Source organism: Aedes albopictus, chromosome 3 (assembly GCF_035046485.1).
Source record: "Aedes albopictus strain Foshan chromosome 3, AalbF5, whole genome shotgun sequence".
Taxonomy (NCBI): Eukaryota; Metazoa; Arthropoda; class Insecta; order Diptera; family Culicidae; genus Aedes; species Aedes albopictus.
The window spans coordinates 169,258,600-169,277,860 of record NC_085138.1 but is presented as its reverse complement, the minus strand read 5'-3'; the positions used below and the strand labels follow the sequence as shown (position 1 = coordinate 169,277,860).

Here is a 19,261-nt window from a genome sequence, read left to right as displayed (position 1 = left end):
AAATGGGTCATAATACCGCTCTCATCTTAAAATTTGGTCGACCCGACTTCCAGCGACACTGCTGTAAGTTTATATTCATTTTTTAGAAAATTTGGCAACTTTGGGTTAAGGCGAAACTGGATCCATTTCCTCACTTTTTGGTTTTTGATTTTTAATAAAATAACGAAGCAATATTTTCAAAATCGGTTTTCGTACACATGTAGAGTATGGATCAAGGCATCTCCTGAATTTTTCCCTGGTGGAAAAAGTTTTTCGTTTTTGCAGAAACCATTTTTAAACAAAATTGCACAAAAAAATGGTTTCTGCAAAAACGAAAAACTTTTTCCACCAGGGAAAAATTCAGGAGATACCTTGATCCATACTCTACATGTGTACGAAAACCGATTTTGAAAATATTGCTTCGTTATTTTATTAAAAATCAAAAACCAAAAAAATGAGGAAATGCTTCCAGTTTCGCCTTAAGTTTACATACAATTTTTTTTGAAAAAGTTTCTTTTAAATCATGTTTAAAGTTTCTTTGACTTATTATCTTTTGAATAAAACCTTGGGTTTTGAAATCGGACGCAAATTGGCGGAGATATGGGCCTAAAAAAATGACATGTTTTTGAGGGGGTGACCCCAAACTTTTGAACGGGAGTGTATATCCAAGTAGCTCGGGTAAGGGGGCACAACATTTGGAAGGTAATCCGTTTCGGAAAACTGAAAGTTTTTTGATGATGCAATTTAAATCGTTTATCGGGAGTGGGACTCGATCCCAGATCCTCGGCGTGATAGTCAAGTGTTCTAACCATCAAACCAGGTCCGCTCCACATCTTCTGCTAGCATCATGGCATTATAGACGAGTTAGCAACATTTCATTCAATTCTACAGCTTTATTGACATATACACTTGTTTTACATTAAAGTACATATGTCTGAGCACATACATATTAATCAGAACGGATTGAAAATGTCTTAGCTAGTTCTTGTTTCTACTTGCAGGTTGTTGATATTATGAAAACTTTTTTTCTGAAAGATATCAGAGATAGCAGTTAGTACTACCCCACAAAAAAAGTTCGAACTTGCTCATTTAAATTCATCTCATTCAATGGTGGCGAATATCCCCATTAGATTTACTCTCTATGAGCTTACATATTATTTGAAACCTTCTACATGGAGTTGTGGCCCTTGTTTGTGAAATATGTAGTGCTGCAAGAACTACAACTTCTCATAAAGGGCAAACGTGGCAGATCTAGCGCTACTACCTATGACGCAGAAAGAAATTGCTCGTTGCAGTGGTGTTCTAAATGCTACAGGAAGATGATCAAAGGCAAGCAGCTTGTTTGCACTAAAGCTGAAGTACATTGAAACCAAGATTGAAACTTGTTGAACATCATTCAGACTTCTCATAAAGTTGCTGAGGTTGTTGAGTATTTGCGGGCAAAACCCAGACATCAGGCTGATCAGATGATGCTCTCAAATATTCATGAACTACCATCCAGATGGAAACCGGCGTCAACGAGTGACCGATTTTTTTCACCGACGATTTGTTTTTGATAACGAAAAGTGCCCATAAAGCCACAGCTGCAAAGGCGTGAGTACCCATCACAACCATGCTGAGGATGACGGGTTCGATTCCCGGTCAGTCCAGGTCGTGAAGGAAATTTCCTCGACTTAAATGAGCATCCAGTATTTTCGTGCAAGTCACACGCTATACACATGCAAAATAGTAATTTGTAAAAGAAGTTTTTAGTTAAAAACTGTGAAAGTGCTTGTAGGAGATAAAATAAGAAAATTTCAAACAAATCGAACAATTTCATTTATTATTATTACATCTCCTACAGTGCTCATAGAACAAGCTAAGAAGTAGGCTTTGTCCCTGTAGGGATGTTTCGCAAAGAAGAAGATGAAAGAAAACATGTGTCTTGAGTACCAGACGCGCATTGAAGTTGAGAAGCTGTTTGAGGAGAATATATGACGAAGTCACCACCCCGAAATTTCAAGAGCACAAATCTGAAGAACCAAATGACGGTATATGCTGTAAAGGTGGTCGATTGGTTACCTGCTTGTGCCAGTCAAATAAAAGACCCTAAAGACGTATACGCATCTGTCATAGGATGCAAACACATTATTGGAATCTAGATTGGAATTCAAAGGAACAGCATATAACTCGATTTTATACTCATTGTTCTAGTACTTTCACCACACTGTCCATAAACACAAAACTGTCATCTGATGGATTTCCTATTCACATGGGACTATTGTGCTTTTATGTGAAGAATAATAAACATAATATAAAAAAATATATCGTCATGCTTGCAATGGAAAAACAGTGTTTTGTCATAAATGTGTTCTTCGAAAAAAATGAAAAAATATCATATTTTTTTCAAAAAAAAAATTGTTCTAGACCCGCCGATAGAACTTTCTTTTTTAAGTCTCAAATGAAAGGGGGACCCTCAGCTTTCGTTTGGTGGGTGTCTTAGCGATACCGATTTTTTTAAATTAATGTTGTCCACCAGACACACCGTGCCTCCTATTTTCCTTTAACGATTGTTGAAAATTTTGCTGCCCAAATTTGACTTGGGCACACCTGTTTTTTTGCCGCGTCTGAGTGAGTCTTTCAGGTTGTTATGCATTCCTGAATCGTTTGATAGCATTTTGGACAACAAAAACCCTATCACATTCAACTTTTGCTAATTTTCTTAGCGACAATCATTTTTCATTGCAGTACCTGGTCACAGTCGATTTTCGCTTCTCTTCCGTAAACCCTCGCATTGTTCCGCTTGAGGAAAAACTTTAACTTTTAATGAAGGTTAAAGACACGGACACGTTTAGTACTTCCAGTGAGCAACGCCCAGTGGCGCATCCGAAAACTTTTCCTGACAGTTGCGGCGGGAATCGAACCCACGCTCCTAAGCACGATGCGACTAAATGCTTGGTGACACTAGCCGCATGACCACGATGCCACACTATCGTTTGATATCAACGTTATCGTTTGTTTACAACGTTAGCAACACATAGACTAGACACATAGCAGTTGTCAAAATAAGTCATAGTCTTTTTAATACAGAGCCTCAAAGGTGTACTCATAATTAACGATACAGTCCTTATTTCACAATGTTCGCAACCACAGATTTTCAAAAGTTTGAGATCATTCGAAAGCTTGTGCGGCTCCGTGGTCGTGCGGCTAGTGTCACCAAGCTCTTAGTCGCATCGTGCTGAGGAGCGTGGGTGCGATTTCCACCGCTGCCGTCAGGAAAAGTTTTCGGCTGTGCCACTGGGTGTTGCATGCTAGTCCGTTGTCTAGTGTCGTAGGGTCAAGTGGGATAAGATGCTATTTTTCAAACTTTCATCGTTTTCAATGATAAATAGCCTCATTTACTAGGCTTTCAAAGTGTTAACAGCAACTAGGCAATATTTGCTCGATACTTCAGCAAAAATATTCACTAAACTAATGCATTTTCATAGATTTTTATCGATTTTAAAAACTGGTTCGTAAAACGGAAGTGGTGCAAAAAGGCCATCTGCCATGGGGTCGCCATGAAATCGTTCAAAAATTACGTCCATCATTTTTCGGGCATTTCTGACTCCGTTTGCTCCGCTTTTTTCGTGTACTCGATACATGGAGTGTCACCCCTCCCCCCGCTAAACGATGGTCGTCATATTTGAATGATCCCTAACATGAAAAGTGTAGACATCAACAACCATGCGCCTCCACGTGTGTCTCAATCTGCATGGAAACACTTGGCTGGTAATGAAATCATCAGAATACCGTAATTGCATGCACGAAAAACCGGAAGTTGCCAGTTTTCATTGGGAAATCGATAGATTTTCCATGGGTATGGCGACCTAGCTTCAAGAGGAATGCTTTATGTAAACATATCTTGACATCATTTACCAATAGTCATGGTCAAATCACATTGAGGAATGATTTTATGAGTTGTGCCATTTTACCCCATCTTGGCATTTTGGGCTTCGTTCCCCTACTTCCTTCAAAGAGCGAAAAAGCTCACTGGAAGCATTGAACGTGTCCGTGTCTTTAAAAAAAGCTGAGTCACTTTTACACAACAATTCAAAAATAAAAATAGGGGTGTCTTTTTCTCCGATTGAAATTTGTGTGCAGTTTTGTTAAACATGTCACGTTTTCCTCATACATGTTCATGCACACCGTAATCGACGCACAACAGCACCAAAGTTTACGCCTACATTGCATACACACCTGCACAAAAATAAAGGTAAGTCGGAAGTCCGTTCCTTTTTGCAACAACATTTCGTTTTGAGAGGGTTTTTGAAGATACTTTCTAGTTATAACAGCTTGATTGACTCCATAATTGACAAAAATCGAAGGGTCAATAGAAATAGTTGTTGCTCTAAGCAACGAGGGGTCCATCAATAAAGCGTTTTGTTTTTTTTTAGATGATGACTTAAAGAAAATATCACCACACGGTAACAATTCTGCACGCTCGATGTAAAGGAAAAATCCCTTAACTATTCAATGTCCCAATCAACATGATCAGAAATGCTTTTCCTTTGAGATCACAATGCTGTCAGTGTTGATTTGAGAGCCAACGAAATCTACTGAAAATCACTTTGATTTGCACTACTGTACAAAGCAATACGATCCAAAGTGAAAAGCTGTAGATTTGGTAACGACTGCTTTAGGCATGGAAGTAAATATAGATGACAGCTGGTAGAAAGTATTTTACTTTTATTCGTACCTCTCTAACTGATGTGGAATAGTGTAGTGATAGAACAGATGATCAAAACTCTCAAGGTTCTGGTATCGAATCTGGGTGACGGGAGGACACTTATTTTTTATTCTTATTTTGAAATCAAAACATTATCAATAACGAATTGCAGTGAAGTTCCAGTTCCATTAATATTGAAGAGGAATTTTATATTCTTTTCCAACTGATATTCAATTGATATCAAATGTAATAAACAGTAGTGCGAACCCAAAAGCTAATCAGTTTATATCAGCGTGCAGATTATTTACCGTGCACCTCAAAGACAAAGTATAAATAGTGGGCCGGTTTTAGCGAGTGTTGCTCAAATAAGATATTTATTTATATCAACAAATCGACATTTCAAAAGAGCATTATTGCATTTGCTTCAAAGTTCTCTTTGCCCTATCCCGACTAGAAAATTATAACAAAAATATGACATAATTTACCAATCAATGATATTTAATACTCATTGTGACATACACATATTCAACATCCTCGGTGTTTAAAAAAGATTATAACTCAATTATATCATATTATGTTAAAAATGTTGTGTGAAAACTCGTTGTATTATAGTTAAATTTCGAGTCTTCGACATTTAAAACATAATGTTACAAAATTGTATCAATTTTGGATAGACTAGTAATCTTGAGGCTAAAATTCATGTCACATTTTGTTATAATTGAGGGAGCAAGAAGCAAAGGAGTGTAAGTGATAAAACCCACTTTCGAGTAAATGAGGTTTAAAATTTTTCACCAATCCCTTACAAAATGTATGGAGCTGCAAAATTGACCCAAACAACAATCTGTAACGATATAAACACACGATTTTCAAAGGTATAGGGGGATTAAGGGCATAATGGACACCCGGGGCGAAATGGACACCCCTGTTTTTTCTGAAACCGTTGACTTTTATGTAAAACTTTTAATGCATAAGTGTAAAGGAACAAGTCAAGGCTCTGATTTTCAAAAGTACCATTTATATTCCTTCAAAATAACCAAAATATCTTTGAAATTAAAATATGTTTTTCATATGGTGAAATTCTTATAATTTCGAAGCAGCATCAAATAAGGTATCACGAGTGTTGGAGTGTGTCAATCATAAAACAAGTGAATTGTTACTTTATCTACATGTATACGAAGATTTAGCAATGGATGAAATATTTTATTTTTGATCAGAATTTACCTAAAATAGCAATTTTAATGTTGTAGTCGATTCGGGGCGAAATGAACACTGGCAATTATCAATGGATGTACGCACATTGCATACTGTTAGGCGTTTTAGAGAGTTTGGAAAAAGTCAATTCGATTATTTTAGTCTAAAGTTTATTTAATTAACTTTGATGTTATGTAAACTCGTCTAAGATGGAGTATTATATCTGTGGTGTTGATCTCCGTAGGCAAGTCACTTAACTGATCGATGTAACCAAAGAATTAGCATAAAATACGCAGGGGTGTCCATTATGCCCCGATGGGTGTCCATTTCGCCCCGTACCTTTCCTGCCAGCCCCAAAAAACACACAATTTACAATTCATTATTTCTTCACAAAAAAGATATTCTACCTGTTGTAAATCATTGAAAGACGTAGGAAACAAGTTAAAGTTGTAAGTCAACTGATAATATGTTAACTTTTATTATGTTATACAGGCCCAATGTACTCATTTGCTTAGGGTGTCCATTATGCCCCTAATCCCCCTACAAGGTGAACAAGAGGAACAAAAAGACGATATATCAATGAAGACTTAATCCAAGTAAATCCAAAACATCTGTTATGTCTGCTTTTCTAGTTTCACTCTTGGCCCAGAGGGATGCACATCTTCTTCTTCTTCTTTATGGCTCGACGTTCGCATTGGAACTTGGCCTGCCTCTCTTCAACTTAGTGTTCTTTTGAGCACTTCCACAGTTATTAATTGGGGGCTGTCCATTAATTACGTAAGGGTTTATGGGGGGAGGGGGGTTTGAAAAATCTTACGCGCCATACAAAAATTTTTGGGTTCTCATACAAAAAATCTTACAAGGGGGGGAGGGGGTGTCGGAAAAGCGCAAAAAATCCCTTACATAATTAATGGACAGCCCCTTGAAATGCTTTCTTTGCCTGCACACTAAACGCTTCCAGCAATATTTTGCTGAATTTTGCCGAGCTGAAGGGTCCAGCAAAATTTTTTGCTGAACTTTCGGCATAATTTGCTGAATTTCAGCATAACGTTACTGGTGATCAGCAGAGTTTACTGAACAAATCAGCAAAATTTTGCTGAATTTCAGCAAAATTTTGCTGAAACCTTCATTCGATTTTTGGTGTGTGCCATTGCATGAATTTGTACATTGTGTGGCAAGTACAATGATACGCCATGCCCAGGGAGTCGAGAAAAATTTCCCGACCGGAGCTTTCTTTAACCGATACTACGTTACGCATTCCTACCGACCGTCCATCACAGAGTCCGCATTGACGTTTCCGTGATAATGTGTGGGAGAACGTCAATCGATTGTTCACCCTCGGAGGCCAACTCAGCATATTTATTCTAGTCGTGAGGTCATACGCGACGTTGATCTGACAAGCCTAACTGATCACTATCATGTCGTGGATGATATTCATGGTGAGTATCAATTGGCATTTTTCGAAGGTAGTCCGTGACATTCTCTTAAATTTTCAAAAAAGAGCGGGTTTTCCGCGACTTTCTTGTAGAACTGGTCTAGCCGCACAAGTTTTTCATTTACCACATTCTCAGGTTCGGCTTAAAAATGAGCTATAGGTGGTTGAATTTAGATATGACGAAAAGACTTTTTCAGCACTGCTTGGAGGATCAGGAGGTTTAATTCGCGTTGCTGCCCTGGAGTTCAAAATTTTGAAATTGAAATAGTCACAGAGGTGGCACTATTGTCATCCTTGGAAGACTCCTAGGATGTTCAAAAACTTTTTACAATGAGATTTTACCTATCCAACCGAAAAAAAAATCCACGACTGGACAGGAATTAAATCCACCATTTCCGGATTGTCGATCAAATGTTCAGTAAGTCGACTTTTTACATTTCTAAAATTTACATTTAATAACGTTTAAGAAAAAGTTACATTGTTCTCCGTCATTTGCCGTCAATATTTCAAACATGAAAATATTCAGTGGTGAACCTGTTACATGAAACAACAGTTGATGTTTCAATTTCGATTTTAATCCTCTTTTCATTTGAGGTCACTCCGAAGTGAATAACAATCCTTGTAGCCAACAAGGTGGATAAAAAATACATCCATTATTTCTTGCATCATTTTCTAGAGCGAAATGACACGTTTTATTAAAAGTCCAACCACATTTAGAAAAGGTTTCTTCCATACAGTGAGATATCATGCACACCCATGCCACTGCACTGTACTCACCTGCTGGGGATACCCGCTGCATGTAGCGTATCGTAGATGCTGGTTCCATGCTGCATCAGTGCAGCGGCCGCCGAAGGGTCGTGCACCGGTGACGCTTGGTACATACTGGCCGAAGCTGCTGCAGCCGCCGTCGCCACTGCCACCGCCGCTGACGTGCTGGTATCGCTCGCGCGAGGCACGTTGATCAACTGAGTCAAATTCGTCAGACTGCTGTCCAGTTCTTCGTGCGAATAGCCCGAAGGACTGCGCGATTCACCGCCACTGCTGTTGCCATTGTTGTGTGCGTTCTGCAGTTGATGGTGGTGACTATGGTGATGGTGATTGAAATTGATCACACTCTTATCATTGTTGTTATGATAAACCGCAGCGCTGTAGTCCTTCAAATCGTGCAGCTCATGATGCTGATGCTGCGGCGAATCATCTGCCATATCTGCTCCCGACGACCCGGGATGTCCCATATCAACACTTGCACTACTGAGAGTCAGATAATGATCCACAATATTGCAGCTTTCGTCCTTCAACGTGTCTGCAATCACTTCATCGATTGCAGAGCCATGCTGATGTCCATGGCTCGATTGGTGGTGGTGCAAATCTTCGCCACCGTGTTGCGCCAACGACGAGCCGTACGGCGGACAAAACGCCAACAGACTACTTCTCATGGCTGACGATTCGCTACTAATTGGGTTGATATTCAAATTTAAATTTGAGTGCTCTGGATGCTGGTGGGCACGCGAATCGTGCAGATGAGGATTATTTGCACTACTGCAATACGCTTCTCTTTGTTGGTGTTGGTGATGATGGCTCAATTCGCGTTCCTCACTCTCCGAATGCTGCGCGTGATGATGACTCTGGTGCCGTTCAATATCACTAGTCTTGTACGACAGATCGCACGGCCAACTGTTGAACGACGGTTCCTGCGCAGCGTAGCTAAAATAGCCCACCTGTTGATGCAAACTTGGACTAATCAGCGGATGCAGCGTGGAGTATCGCGGCGGGGAACCCAGCTGATGATTCGCGTTAACATAGGATTCGTACTTCTGTGCACTTTCTTGTAACTGCTTAGAGCTAGACGTTATCACCGAAGGAGTGTTTACATGCTCCTCGTTTGTTCTTATCGTTGAGTAAATCATAGAATCACTTGTGTGGCCGCTACCACCTACAACACCGTTCGCGAGTTCCGTTGATAACGTATCGGTCTTATCTCTCACCGTCGTTGCACTGACCGGTTCGTTATCGGAATGTTTACTAGTTGCGTTTTCACTTTCACTGGCTTCCTTGGTCTCTTCGTGCGATGCGCTCGTCTCACTATCGATCGTAGAATGTTCAATCTGCTGCCGCTGTCTGGCCGAGCTGCTACTGCTGCTGTTATCGCTATGCTGCGCACTGGCTTGCGGTGACACAACAACTGGTAACTTGAAGGCAGCCGCAGCCACATCGTACGTTGAATCGGTCCCGTCTGAAACATCGAAACAAACGAACATAAGAAAACTACGAAAGAGTAACTACTCAGCAAAAAACAAAACGAAAAATCTTCTAGACATAAGCCAGAGCAGGACACAACTCAGCCGACCGAGATACTTTTACTGCGTGTTTATGTACGCACAATTCGCCTTCAAGCATAACGGAAAGCCAAACAACAACATAAAGTTCTAAGGTCAGTCTTGCATGAACCATCCTGTCTTGATGACGAACCAACGGAGCACTCTTCCAGTACTGCACAACAACAACAAATGAACCGCAAAAGGAACGTCGAATAATTCTACCCACTTCACAGAGAATAGCTTCCAGCAGTACAAAGGGTTCCATCATTCGATTATGCTTTTACTCGGGCTTGCATATAAGTGCTTTGTCTTAGCATTCGAGTGACTCAAACCTTCACCTAAAGACAGTAGGGTAGGGTAACGCGAGAAATGATTCATTCACTGCCTGAGTGGGTACCTATCATCAACACAACACATAGCACACAGAGCGCTAGTAATAATTAGAGAGTTCACTCATTCTCTCTTGCTCTCCGATGATTTGCCCCTTTCATCGTACGTAAGCTCCTCCCACTTCGGTAGAGGCAGCAACAAAGCGAAATCGAAAACAACCAGAAGAACGAGAAAGAGTGGCGGCGATCGAATAAAATAATGATTCGGCTTTATTGCCTACCTACCCTACTGTCTTGCGGCGGAACGGGTTCATATGACATATGAAAAGGCTTCAACTACCTACTGTCCGTTTCATTGCTCGATATGCGCGGAGGGGATACATTATAATGCTTGCGGTTGAATGGAGTCAGTTTTGATTGGTTGTTTAAAAAATATGGTTTTGTTGCAATCCAACTAGAGTGCGGGACCATTTGAGCATTTTTCTCTGTTCGGGGCATAGCCACTTATTGTGGTATAACTCGTGTCCTTTGTATAGGGCATGTCGTGTTACTTCATCTCTATTGAGTAGTAATAAAGAACATATCGTCGGTTTCCTGCAATAGGGGCACAACTCAAAAAATGTGAATTTTCAGAATGAGCGTTCGAAAATTGGCAATGTTGAAGCACCTTCTGCAAGTCCTCTTATTTCTCTCATCATTTGACAGAAGTAAACGAATTTTGATAATTGTATCGTGGAAAGGGACTGAAGGACTATCTGTTTCATGAATTTTCGATTACTATTTTTCAACTACTATTGAAAAAGTTGACAGATTTTGAGTTGTGCCTTTATTGCGGAAAATTGGTGAAAATGAAAAAAAAATCTCGCGTTTCCCAACGAATTTTAGAACGGGTATTTGTGAGATGAAAGTTTACATAGTTTTTCATCATTTGGCTTCAAAATCTCAAAAATGACAAATTTTGAGTTGTGTCCCTATTGCAGGAAACCGACGATATTCGGTTTTGTCATTTTGAACTTAATCGCAAGGAAGGATTCTGATTGATAGGTTCCGCTTTAGCTCGCTCCTTTTCAGTCAATATCGGATCCCTTAACGAAAAAGTCAAGAAATGATACCGATATTGACCATTCATCGGAACCCTAGTCCTGACTGCCAAACCAGTTTACAACGAAAACACAGATTAGGAATACTTATCCAGTTTTCTTGTTTCGAGATTATTCTCGGCCACAAGCAAACCGAGACCTTTCACTTTTAAGGGCGAACGGGACGGTCGAGGAAATATCCACCATTGCTCTGTTGCTACTAAGATGGTAATCTCAGATTCTACTTCATATTTTGCAACAAATACCTATCATTGTGTATGCTCACTTGCAGTGCATATGCCGATTGGATAACCCGGCGTCCCGTTTCACCTTAACAAGGTATGAAATGTAATAAGGACCAACATTTTCCCTTTAAATAATTACTGAAATATGATAATCCACAGTTGGAAGCAGTTGGGACCAGGATTCAGTTTGGTAGATCTTTCACCGCAACGCATCCCAAAAAGGTGATCTACCCTCGCTACGGACATCGTTAAAGATCAAGCATCTTTTAAACCCCCTCAATCATAAGCACGGGTTGCCTAACTCCTTGGATTGGAGTAACCTCTTTGGTGGACTTTAACCACCGGAACATATGACTTCAATTGATTCATAATTTACTTAATTATGGCTAAACACCTCCCGAAATGGGAGTCTGCCGAAATGGTGCGGGACACTGGACAGTAACAAATTGAAGCAACCCGTTCGGCATAACGAAGCGTTCCGGATTTCAACAACCAGAAACCAAACATATTTATAACTATAAATTTTTAATACATACTTTCATTTTCCCTGTGTACCTGTTTAAAAAAAAACTTGCGATTGCCCAGTAAGATTCATCTGGTTTTTAATCTCTCTTCAAAAATAGTACCGTAAAACTGCATCACATTGGCAAATTTTCAGCTCGCTTTTAAAATATTGCTTCATATAAAAGCATTTTCTATAGTTTTATATTTTCTAAACAAGTATTGGGATCTCAGTTATCAATTGCTATCGGTAGATCGGTAAAGATTGCATTTTATGGCGAAACGTAAATATTCAAATGCGCAAAAGTCACTTGTTTGTTTTGGAATATGGCTTCGATATTGCCCTGCAAAACAGATTATGATTCAGTCAGAGCTAATTTAATTTATCAAAAACACAGTAGACAGGCAGTACCTACTGTGTTTTTGATAGACAGCTCCATGGAGAAGTGCTCCGTAAATTCATGTGTATGGGAGCCCCGCTTTCTAGATGGGGGGAGGGTTTTAAACCAATGGGCCTTAAAAAAGGAACCTTTCCCGTCCAAGAAAAAAAACCTCTGCATGCAAATTTCCACGCCAATCAGTCTGAGTCAGATAGACAGACAGAGAGACCGACTGAAATTTTTATATAGGAGAACTTATGAATTTTCAGCAGTTATGTTCTCTTCGTCATGGTTTTTTTTTTTTTTTTCATTTGCGTAGAAAGGGGGTGCGGAGGGTGTGGTCGGCAACGGGCCGACGAATTTAGGGGACCTCCAAATCAAGGAAGGTTTCTAACAGTAGTTTGAATAAAGTCCTTTTGATAGCGAAAGTTTCCTACACGTACAAGTTTAATATTTTGCGGATCTGCTGATAGATATATAATAGGCCGTCCCTATTTTTGCAAAATTTGGATATGTTAAAAGTTCAATAATATTATATTGTGGGCTTCGTGGCCGTGCGGTTAGCGGCGTCAGTCGTCTAGGCGTTTCGTAAGCCTCGGAGTGCGGGTTCGATTCCCGCTCCAGTCGGGGAAAACTTTTCGTCAAACGGAAAATTCTTCATTGGGCCACTGGGTGTTATATGTGTTGTCCGTTGTCTAGTGTTAGTAGTAATGTTCAGTCTGTGCAGCCTCTGGCTGAAGACGGTGTAGTGTCTTTTTTTTTAGAAATATAATATTGCAAAACCATCGTTTTAGCAAAAAAAAAAAAACATTATGCAAAAATTTGAAGTCCGTACCTTAAGGCTAAGTGGTCCTCCACGGGGCTTAAAGTTCTCAAAATTTGTATGGGGTCACAAAAAACATGATTTTTTTAACAAAAAAATATCCTATTCTTTTAAAATCGGTGATTTATTTGGTAAGTGCAATCGCCATATTTGAAGTCATAAAACTACATGAGGTTCACCAGAAAAGTCGATGGTGCAAATATTCAATTCATATTTCAGAAAGATATCCAAGAATAATAAAATAACACTCATAACACAGCGCAACATTTTTTTGTCTCAAGAGCAAACTTATGTGTCTCTGACAGATTTTGGGCCGCTGAATCCGAATCTGGGCTCAGATTTACTCCAGCACGTCACACTTTTGAGTTATACCTCAATTTATAGGGCAAAATATGCGATTTTGGGCTTTTTTGACTGCTAGCCATTAAGCATGGACATATCGTCCCCTTAATGCTAGAACTAGGTAACTCGAAATTTGACGTTTTTGAGTTGAATATACCATTATATCGAGCTTTTTGGGCTCTATAATATATCCAAAGACCAACGAAACACGATTATAAACGACGAAAATATTCACCATTTTCAAAACTAGGTATCTCAGTGTAGAATACAAGAACTGAGTGCTATAACTAGGTAACTGAGAAAATCATATCTATTTCCAATCGCACAGGTTAAAAGCTATCGGCTGCTTGGACGTGGAAATGTTACTACTCATTCTTGTGTTAGTAGATTGAAAATCTACTACTGTTTTTCATTTTAGGCCTAAAAACTTAAAATATTTTACTTTAATTAATTTAGCTAAAAACTGTGACTGTTCGTAGACGATTATTTTATGATCATTTTGAGGTGTCATGTGGTGATATAGCAGGTATTCTAGCAAATCCAGTAATTACACGTTAATTTCAATATCTGAACCCTTTTAAATTCGCATACTGTAACAAGAAAACTGAAAAGAATGATATCATAGTGGTAAGAACTAGGTATCTCAGAACAACTCCTCCATTATTAATGTTGCATTTTGAGTGCTATAACTAGGTAACTCGACAATTTTTCAACTATTTTTTGTTTTTATCAAAGGTTTAAACCAAAATAGTTCAAAACATTTTCTTGTAGCAGAAAGAGTAGAAGAGAATAAGCAATCAATGCAAAAAAATAATTTTTTTAAAGGCTCCATACCTTTGGAACAACGGCATGAAAAATTGTAAAATTTTCAAAGTCGTTTTTCTCGAAACTATGATTTTCGAGTTACCTAGTTCTAGCATTAAGGGGACGATATATTTTTTAAGCAATCAAAGGATAATTTGGTCAATTAACATCTAAATTAACGACTCATCCAAAATATTTAGTTTTACCAAATCAAATTTGATAGATTTAAGCATTTTATGTCAGTATGTAAACTTACATGCAACTTTTGGAGGGTGACTTGTATGGGAAATATCGTACCTAACATAAATCGCTCAAAACTATCAAATTCGATTTGGTAAAACGAAATATTTTGCTTGAGTCGGTTATTTAGATGTTAATTGACCAATTTTTCCTTTGATTCGTTAAAAAAAATATTCTCATGCTTAATGGTTTGCAGTCAAAAAAGCCCAAAATCGCATTTTTGCACTTTAAGTTGAGGTATAGCTCAAAATTGTGACGTGTTGGAGCAAATCGGAGCCCAGATCCTATTAAAAGAAAAGTGTTCTATCCTATAAGATCGAAAAAGCTAATAGGAAGAACACGCCGCGATATAGGCATACCTCTATGAACGGAGTGCGAATTCCGAAAAAGCTACCGATCGATAGAATTTGTGATGAAAACAGAACAATACATTAGGCAGTCGGGTGCCTGAAACTTTTGCCAGTCTTGGTAAGGTGGTATGAACTACCAACCAAGCCGATCTGTTTAAAAGCACAGGTCGCACGGCAGAAGTTTCACGCATTCGATGTATTCGTTCAATACATGGCCTACATGACTAATTTCACCTTCTATAAAAAATTTTCACACTTGTTCGCTACCTAGCGAATTCTATCATATCTATCATTTCATTATCCACTTTGATCTCTACTCCCTTATACTATGAGTAGAAAGAGACCGATATAGCCACAAAATCATCAAGTTATTAATAGAATATGGTCGATAAATCAGCATATGTTATTATACTATATTAACAAAAAAAAATAGGTATAATGTTTTCAAACTTCAACATACAAGCAGGCATATTTGAAAATTATCAATGAAAATTTTCATTTTTCCTACATAAAATGCTATTACGCCACCTACCTTTTTAAATATGTTACCTGTCAAATTTTAAGTAAAACAGTTTTCCTGACATTCTACCCAAGTAACATTTTGTTCGGCTTTATAAGAGATCTTCATGACCAATTTTAAAACACTTGCAATAAAACTGATTTATACATCAAAACCTCTTGATAATTTCTTTAAGAGCAGCTTCCGGCTAAGTGGACCAGTGGTTTTGCACACCACATTAAGAGTAGCAATAAAACTGTTTTAAAACCTAGTTGAAAAATTTTCCATTTCCGAAAAGCGGTTATGATGATTGTTGTTTTTTTCTTGCAACAAAAACTATGACAGCTCAATATGCAGAGAAGTTCTTCGATGTCTCATACTGTTCAGGAGGATACATCATTCGTAAGTAGAAAGCGACCATTTTAAAGTAACCATTTTAAAGCAAAAAAAAACTATTTTTATGAAATGCAGTATGATAATTTCAATTTTTTTACTCATTTCAGTATCATAATGACTAACTTATTCGTACCGGTTCATTATGCAACTAAAATGAGTTGCATAATGAAAAAAGTTGTATAATGTTCATTACAACTCATTTGAGTTGCATTATGAACATTATGAAACTCAAATGAGTTGCATTATGAAAAAAATCATTGCTTAAAATGTTGTATGGAACTCGTTGCAAAATTTGATTTTTCATCACTCTTCGTATTTATCCAACTCGTGCTGAAAAAACAAATTTTTGCAACTCGTTACATAAATAACTAATTCATTCACGTCAGCTGATTCTTCAATATGGCGACTACCATAATTAGCGAAAATAAAACGAAAGCAAGTCAACTTTTATGATGACCACAATAAACCAAGCGGTGTCGTAGTTTCTGCTCTTCCACCAACAGATGTCGCTACTAATCGAACGCATCGCCTCCTGTTGAGAGTTTCAACAGTTTTATTGTGGTCATAATGAATGCTAAAAGGTTTACATATCGGAGAGTTTTGTTTACTCTTAAAATCTGATGAAATAAATTCATCAATGGCTTTTATAAAAGTAGTCATGAAACTGTGAGTTTTACTTATTGCTATAATAAAATACTAATAAAAATAAAACAAAACAAATCAGCCATGTAATTGTTATTTGGGAACGCTCAAATCTCACTCACTACCTAAAAGTTCCCATGCTTGTAATTACCCAGTCGATTGACTCCAATTTATCACCTCATGGTTACGTAACAAGCGCACCAGACCCGACTAATCCTTCTGGGATTCATCCAGAACAAGTGCGATTTATCAAACATGGAACCTAATTATTCCACAAATTATTTGACAACGTTGTAGTAGCTTTCTCACACTTTCTCCCGTATCAGGTCAAAGGGATTTTTTGCTTCCTCTCACAACGATCGTCCACATGAGTGGAACGTGGTGCGCTGTTTGAAGAGGTCGAATTACACCTCCTTTTTTAGGACATGTTGTTTATGACCCTGTAAACATACCAAACATACGATCGATCGACCTAAACGAAAGCAAACCAACGGGTGTTTCGTTAGACGATAAAGGAAAACCACAAAAAATCGGACAAGAACCAGTGAAATTTAGCGCATAACAAGTGTTTTCCGTATCACATGAGCCCGGGTTCACGGTTTGTAGCGCAGTCGAAAGATTTATGACCGCCGGAGAGCAGTGGAATCCATAATTTTCTGCTTGAATTACATGGTAGGTCTTTTACTGGAAGTTTTTTCTAGAGTTTCCTTTGCGCCAGCACGTACGCACCAAGTTCAGTGCCATCGTCTCAAGGATGGATGCTCTTTAAATTGACACAAACAGGCAATCATATGGAAACGATGGTCACCATCCGAAGTCGGGGCATAAGGTGGTAGTTTGAATTTGTACATAAGTGATAGAAATGGCTTGATATTCGTTGCTGCTGCTGATACTAAGTCATAAAATCGATAGCGGTACTTTAAATTTCTCCGATACGGGACATCAGTTTACCTAATTTATGACCTCAGAACGAGTGGAATCGTATTACAACAATTACGAAAAGAGCTGGAAAGTGTCATAACATCACTTCCATGGTACTTAAAACAGGTCGTTAAATAAGTGTTATTAAACCGTCTGCAGTAATGATGGGTTACGCAGACTTTTTTCTACTGAAATTATAACGAAATGAATGGTTGTTAGACAGTCATAACTGTTTTACCTATTTCATCTAATGTTATCTCAGCTCAAGTGATACCACCGATGTCACTATGGGTGAGCTCAATTAAAAAGGCAATCTTATTAGTTATTTATGGAATAAATTTTCCCAGTACTAGGCTAGTTAAATAAATACAACAAGTTTCCCGGATTTCCTTTGCCCAAGGATTTTATCAAAACTTTATGCGAGCGTCGTGATTTCTTCCAGAGATTTTTTCTGGGATTTTTTCAAGGATTTCTACAGGAATCATCCATCAATCATTCATCCATAGACAATTCTGAGGGTAATGAGTTTGATTTCCGATCAGTCGAAGAACTTTTCGTAATTGTAAATTCCTTGACATACTTGAATAGAGTATCTTCATGCCCGCCATACGATATACATATACATGCAAAATGCTTATTGGCAGAAGAAGCTCTCAGTTTAGGACAAAGTATTTGGAGTCCATAGCTATTTTTTTTTTCAAAGTACTGATTTAAAAAACCATCGAACGGAAATGGGTGGAAATGCATCATGATGGTTGTTCAGACATTGTCAACATTGGGATGCCTTTCAATAAAATTCGTTCAACAATTCTTTAAAATGGTGCTTTGGAAATTTTTAGCTGCGTACTCCAAAGTCCAAATACCTTGTCACTAAAACTGTTGAGTTTCTCATAGAATAAATACAAGATCGTGGGCTGTGCGCGCGAGCAACTACGTTTTCAAAACTATGTACCACGCATTTTTTTGCGTTGTTTTGAATAGGGAAGTGGAACCATCTCGACAGGGGTCCTATTTTGGGCACTTTTCTGCTATAACTCAGCCAATTCTGAAACAATTGACACAATTTTTGGAACGCGGTTAGTATCTAGCCGTGTACAAAATTTCAAGTCAATTGATTTGGAATTGACTGAGTTATAGCGAAGAGTGCCCAAAATACCGGCCGCTGCCCAAATGGTTCGCTACTCTATATCCAGCCAAATTGAGAAATGGTTGATGGTGCTATTCCTTTCGTAAATTTTACCTCGAAAAGTGCTTACAAATTGATATTCGGTGTTCTTCTTTTTTCTAGCCAGCTAGCACCGTTCGGCGCCAGTTGTGTTTTACGTCGGCTGGGTCTAGGAGCTAGGCCTTAAATTCCGACGCCCCAGGGAGACAGCCACCACAGCTGAGGACCCTACATATCGAACCCATCAACACATGGGCCGAGACCTACGGCTTTACTTCCTATCTGAGGGAAGGCGTGATCACGGATTTTATGTCTCAGAAAATCCCATTGGCGTCGACGGGAATTGAACCCCGACCGACTGGGGCGAGGGGCAAAAACGCTTACCACTACACCACCGATGCCGACATATTCGGTGTTCAACATATTTGTTTTTTTTTCTGGCGATTTAGCGGATCACACGTAGCGTTCAGCAAGGTTTTTATATAATGGAAGGTTAAGCAGGACGTTTAGTTTGTGGAGAAAAGCAGAGGAAGCCAAATTTCAAAGGAATTTGCTGAGGGGGGGGGGTGTTCGTTTTCAGAATTTCTCACGGTGAAAAAATAATGGCCGCTCAGCCAGTTCTGACATCTAAGACTACCTTAGAATATGTAAATACCTTGGCGTTCAGTATGATAGTTCGCGAATTTTGTGAGCGTTTGTCTTGTTCCCTGAAAATCGTCTTCATTTTCGCGAGATTTCCGTGTATTTTTTGGTGATATTACTGCTGGATGTCCAAATGGACGCAAATGGAATCAGCAATTTTGTCTCGAGACTACTAGGCACTTGTCGCTATAACTAAGTCAATAGTGTAGCTAATAACCTAATTTTTGACATACGATGAGATACGTACAGAATCTAATCCTATACAAAAAAAACAAAGTAGTTCCGCTTTATGG

General features: G+C 38.7%; 1 protein-coding gene across 5 annotated transcripts in view; it reads right to left on the bottom strand.

Moving 5' to 3' along the window:
• LOC109402790 (box A-binding factor) overlaps positions 1-19,261 on the bottom strand; it is a 116,252-nt gene that overhangs the window by 62,337 nt on the left and 34,654 nt on the right. For 3 of the 5 annotated variants that reach the window (XM_029856333.2, XM_029856334.2, XM_029856336.2), the window contains exons 1-2: positions 9,673-9,727; positions 8,070-9,525 (exon numbers count right to left, since the gene is read on the bottom strand). In XM_029856333.2, coding sequence (XP_029712193.2) covers positions 8,070-9,525; positions 9,673-9,712 — 1,496 coding nt within the window. In that variant the 5' untranslated portion in view covers positions 9,713-9,727. Of the gene's footprint in view, positions 1-8,069; positions 9,526-9,672; positions 9,728-19,261 lie in introns of those variants that run through there. The other 2 variants (XM_029856335.2, XM_062860765.1) reach the window with 1 other exon arrangement.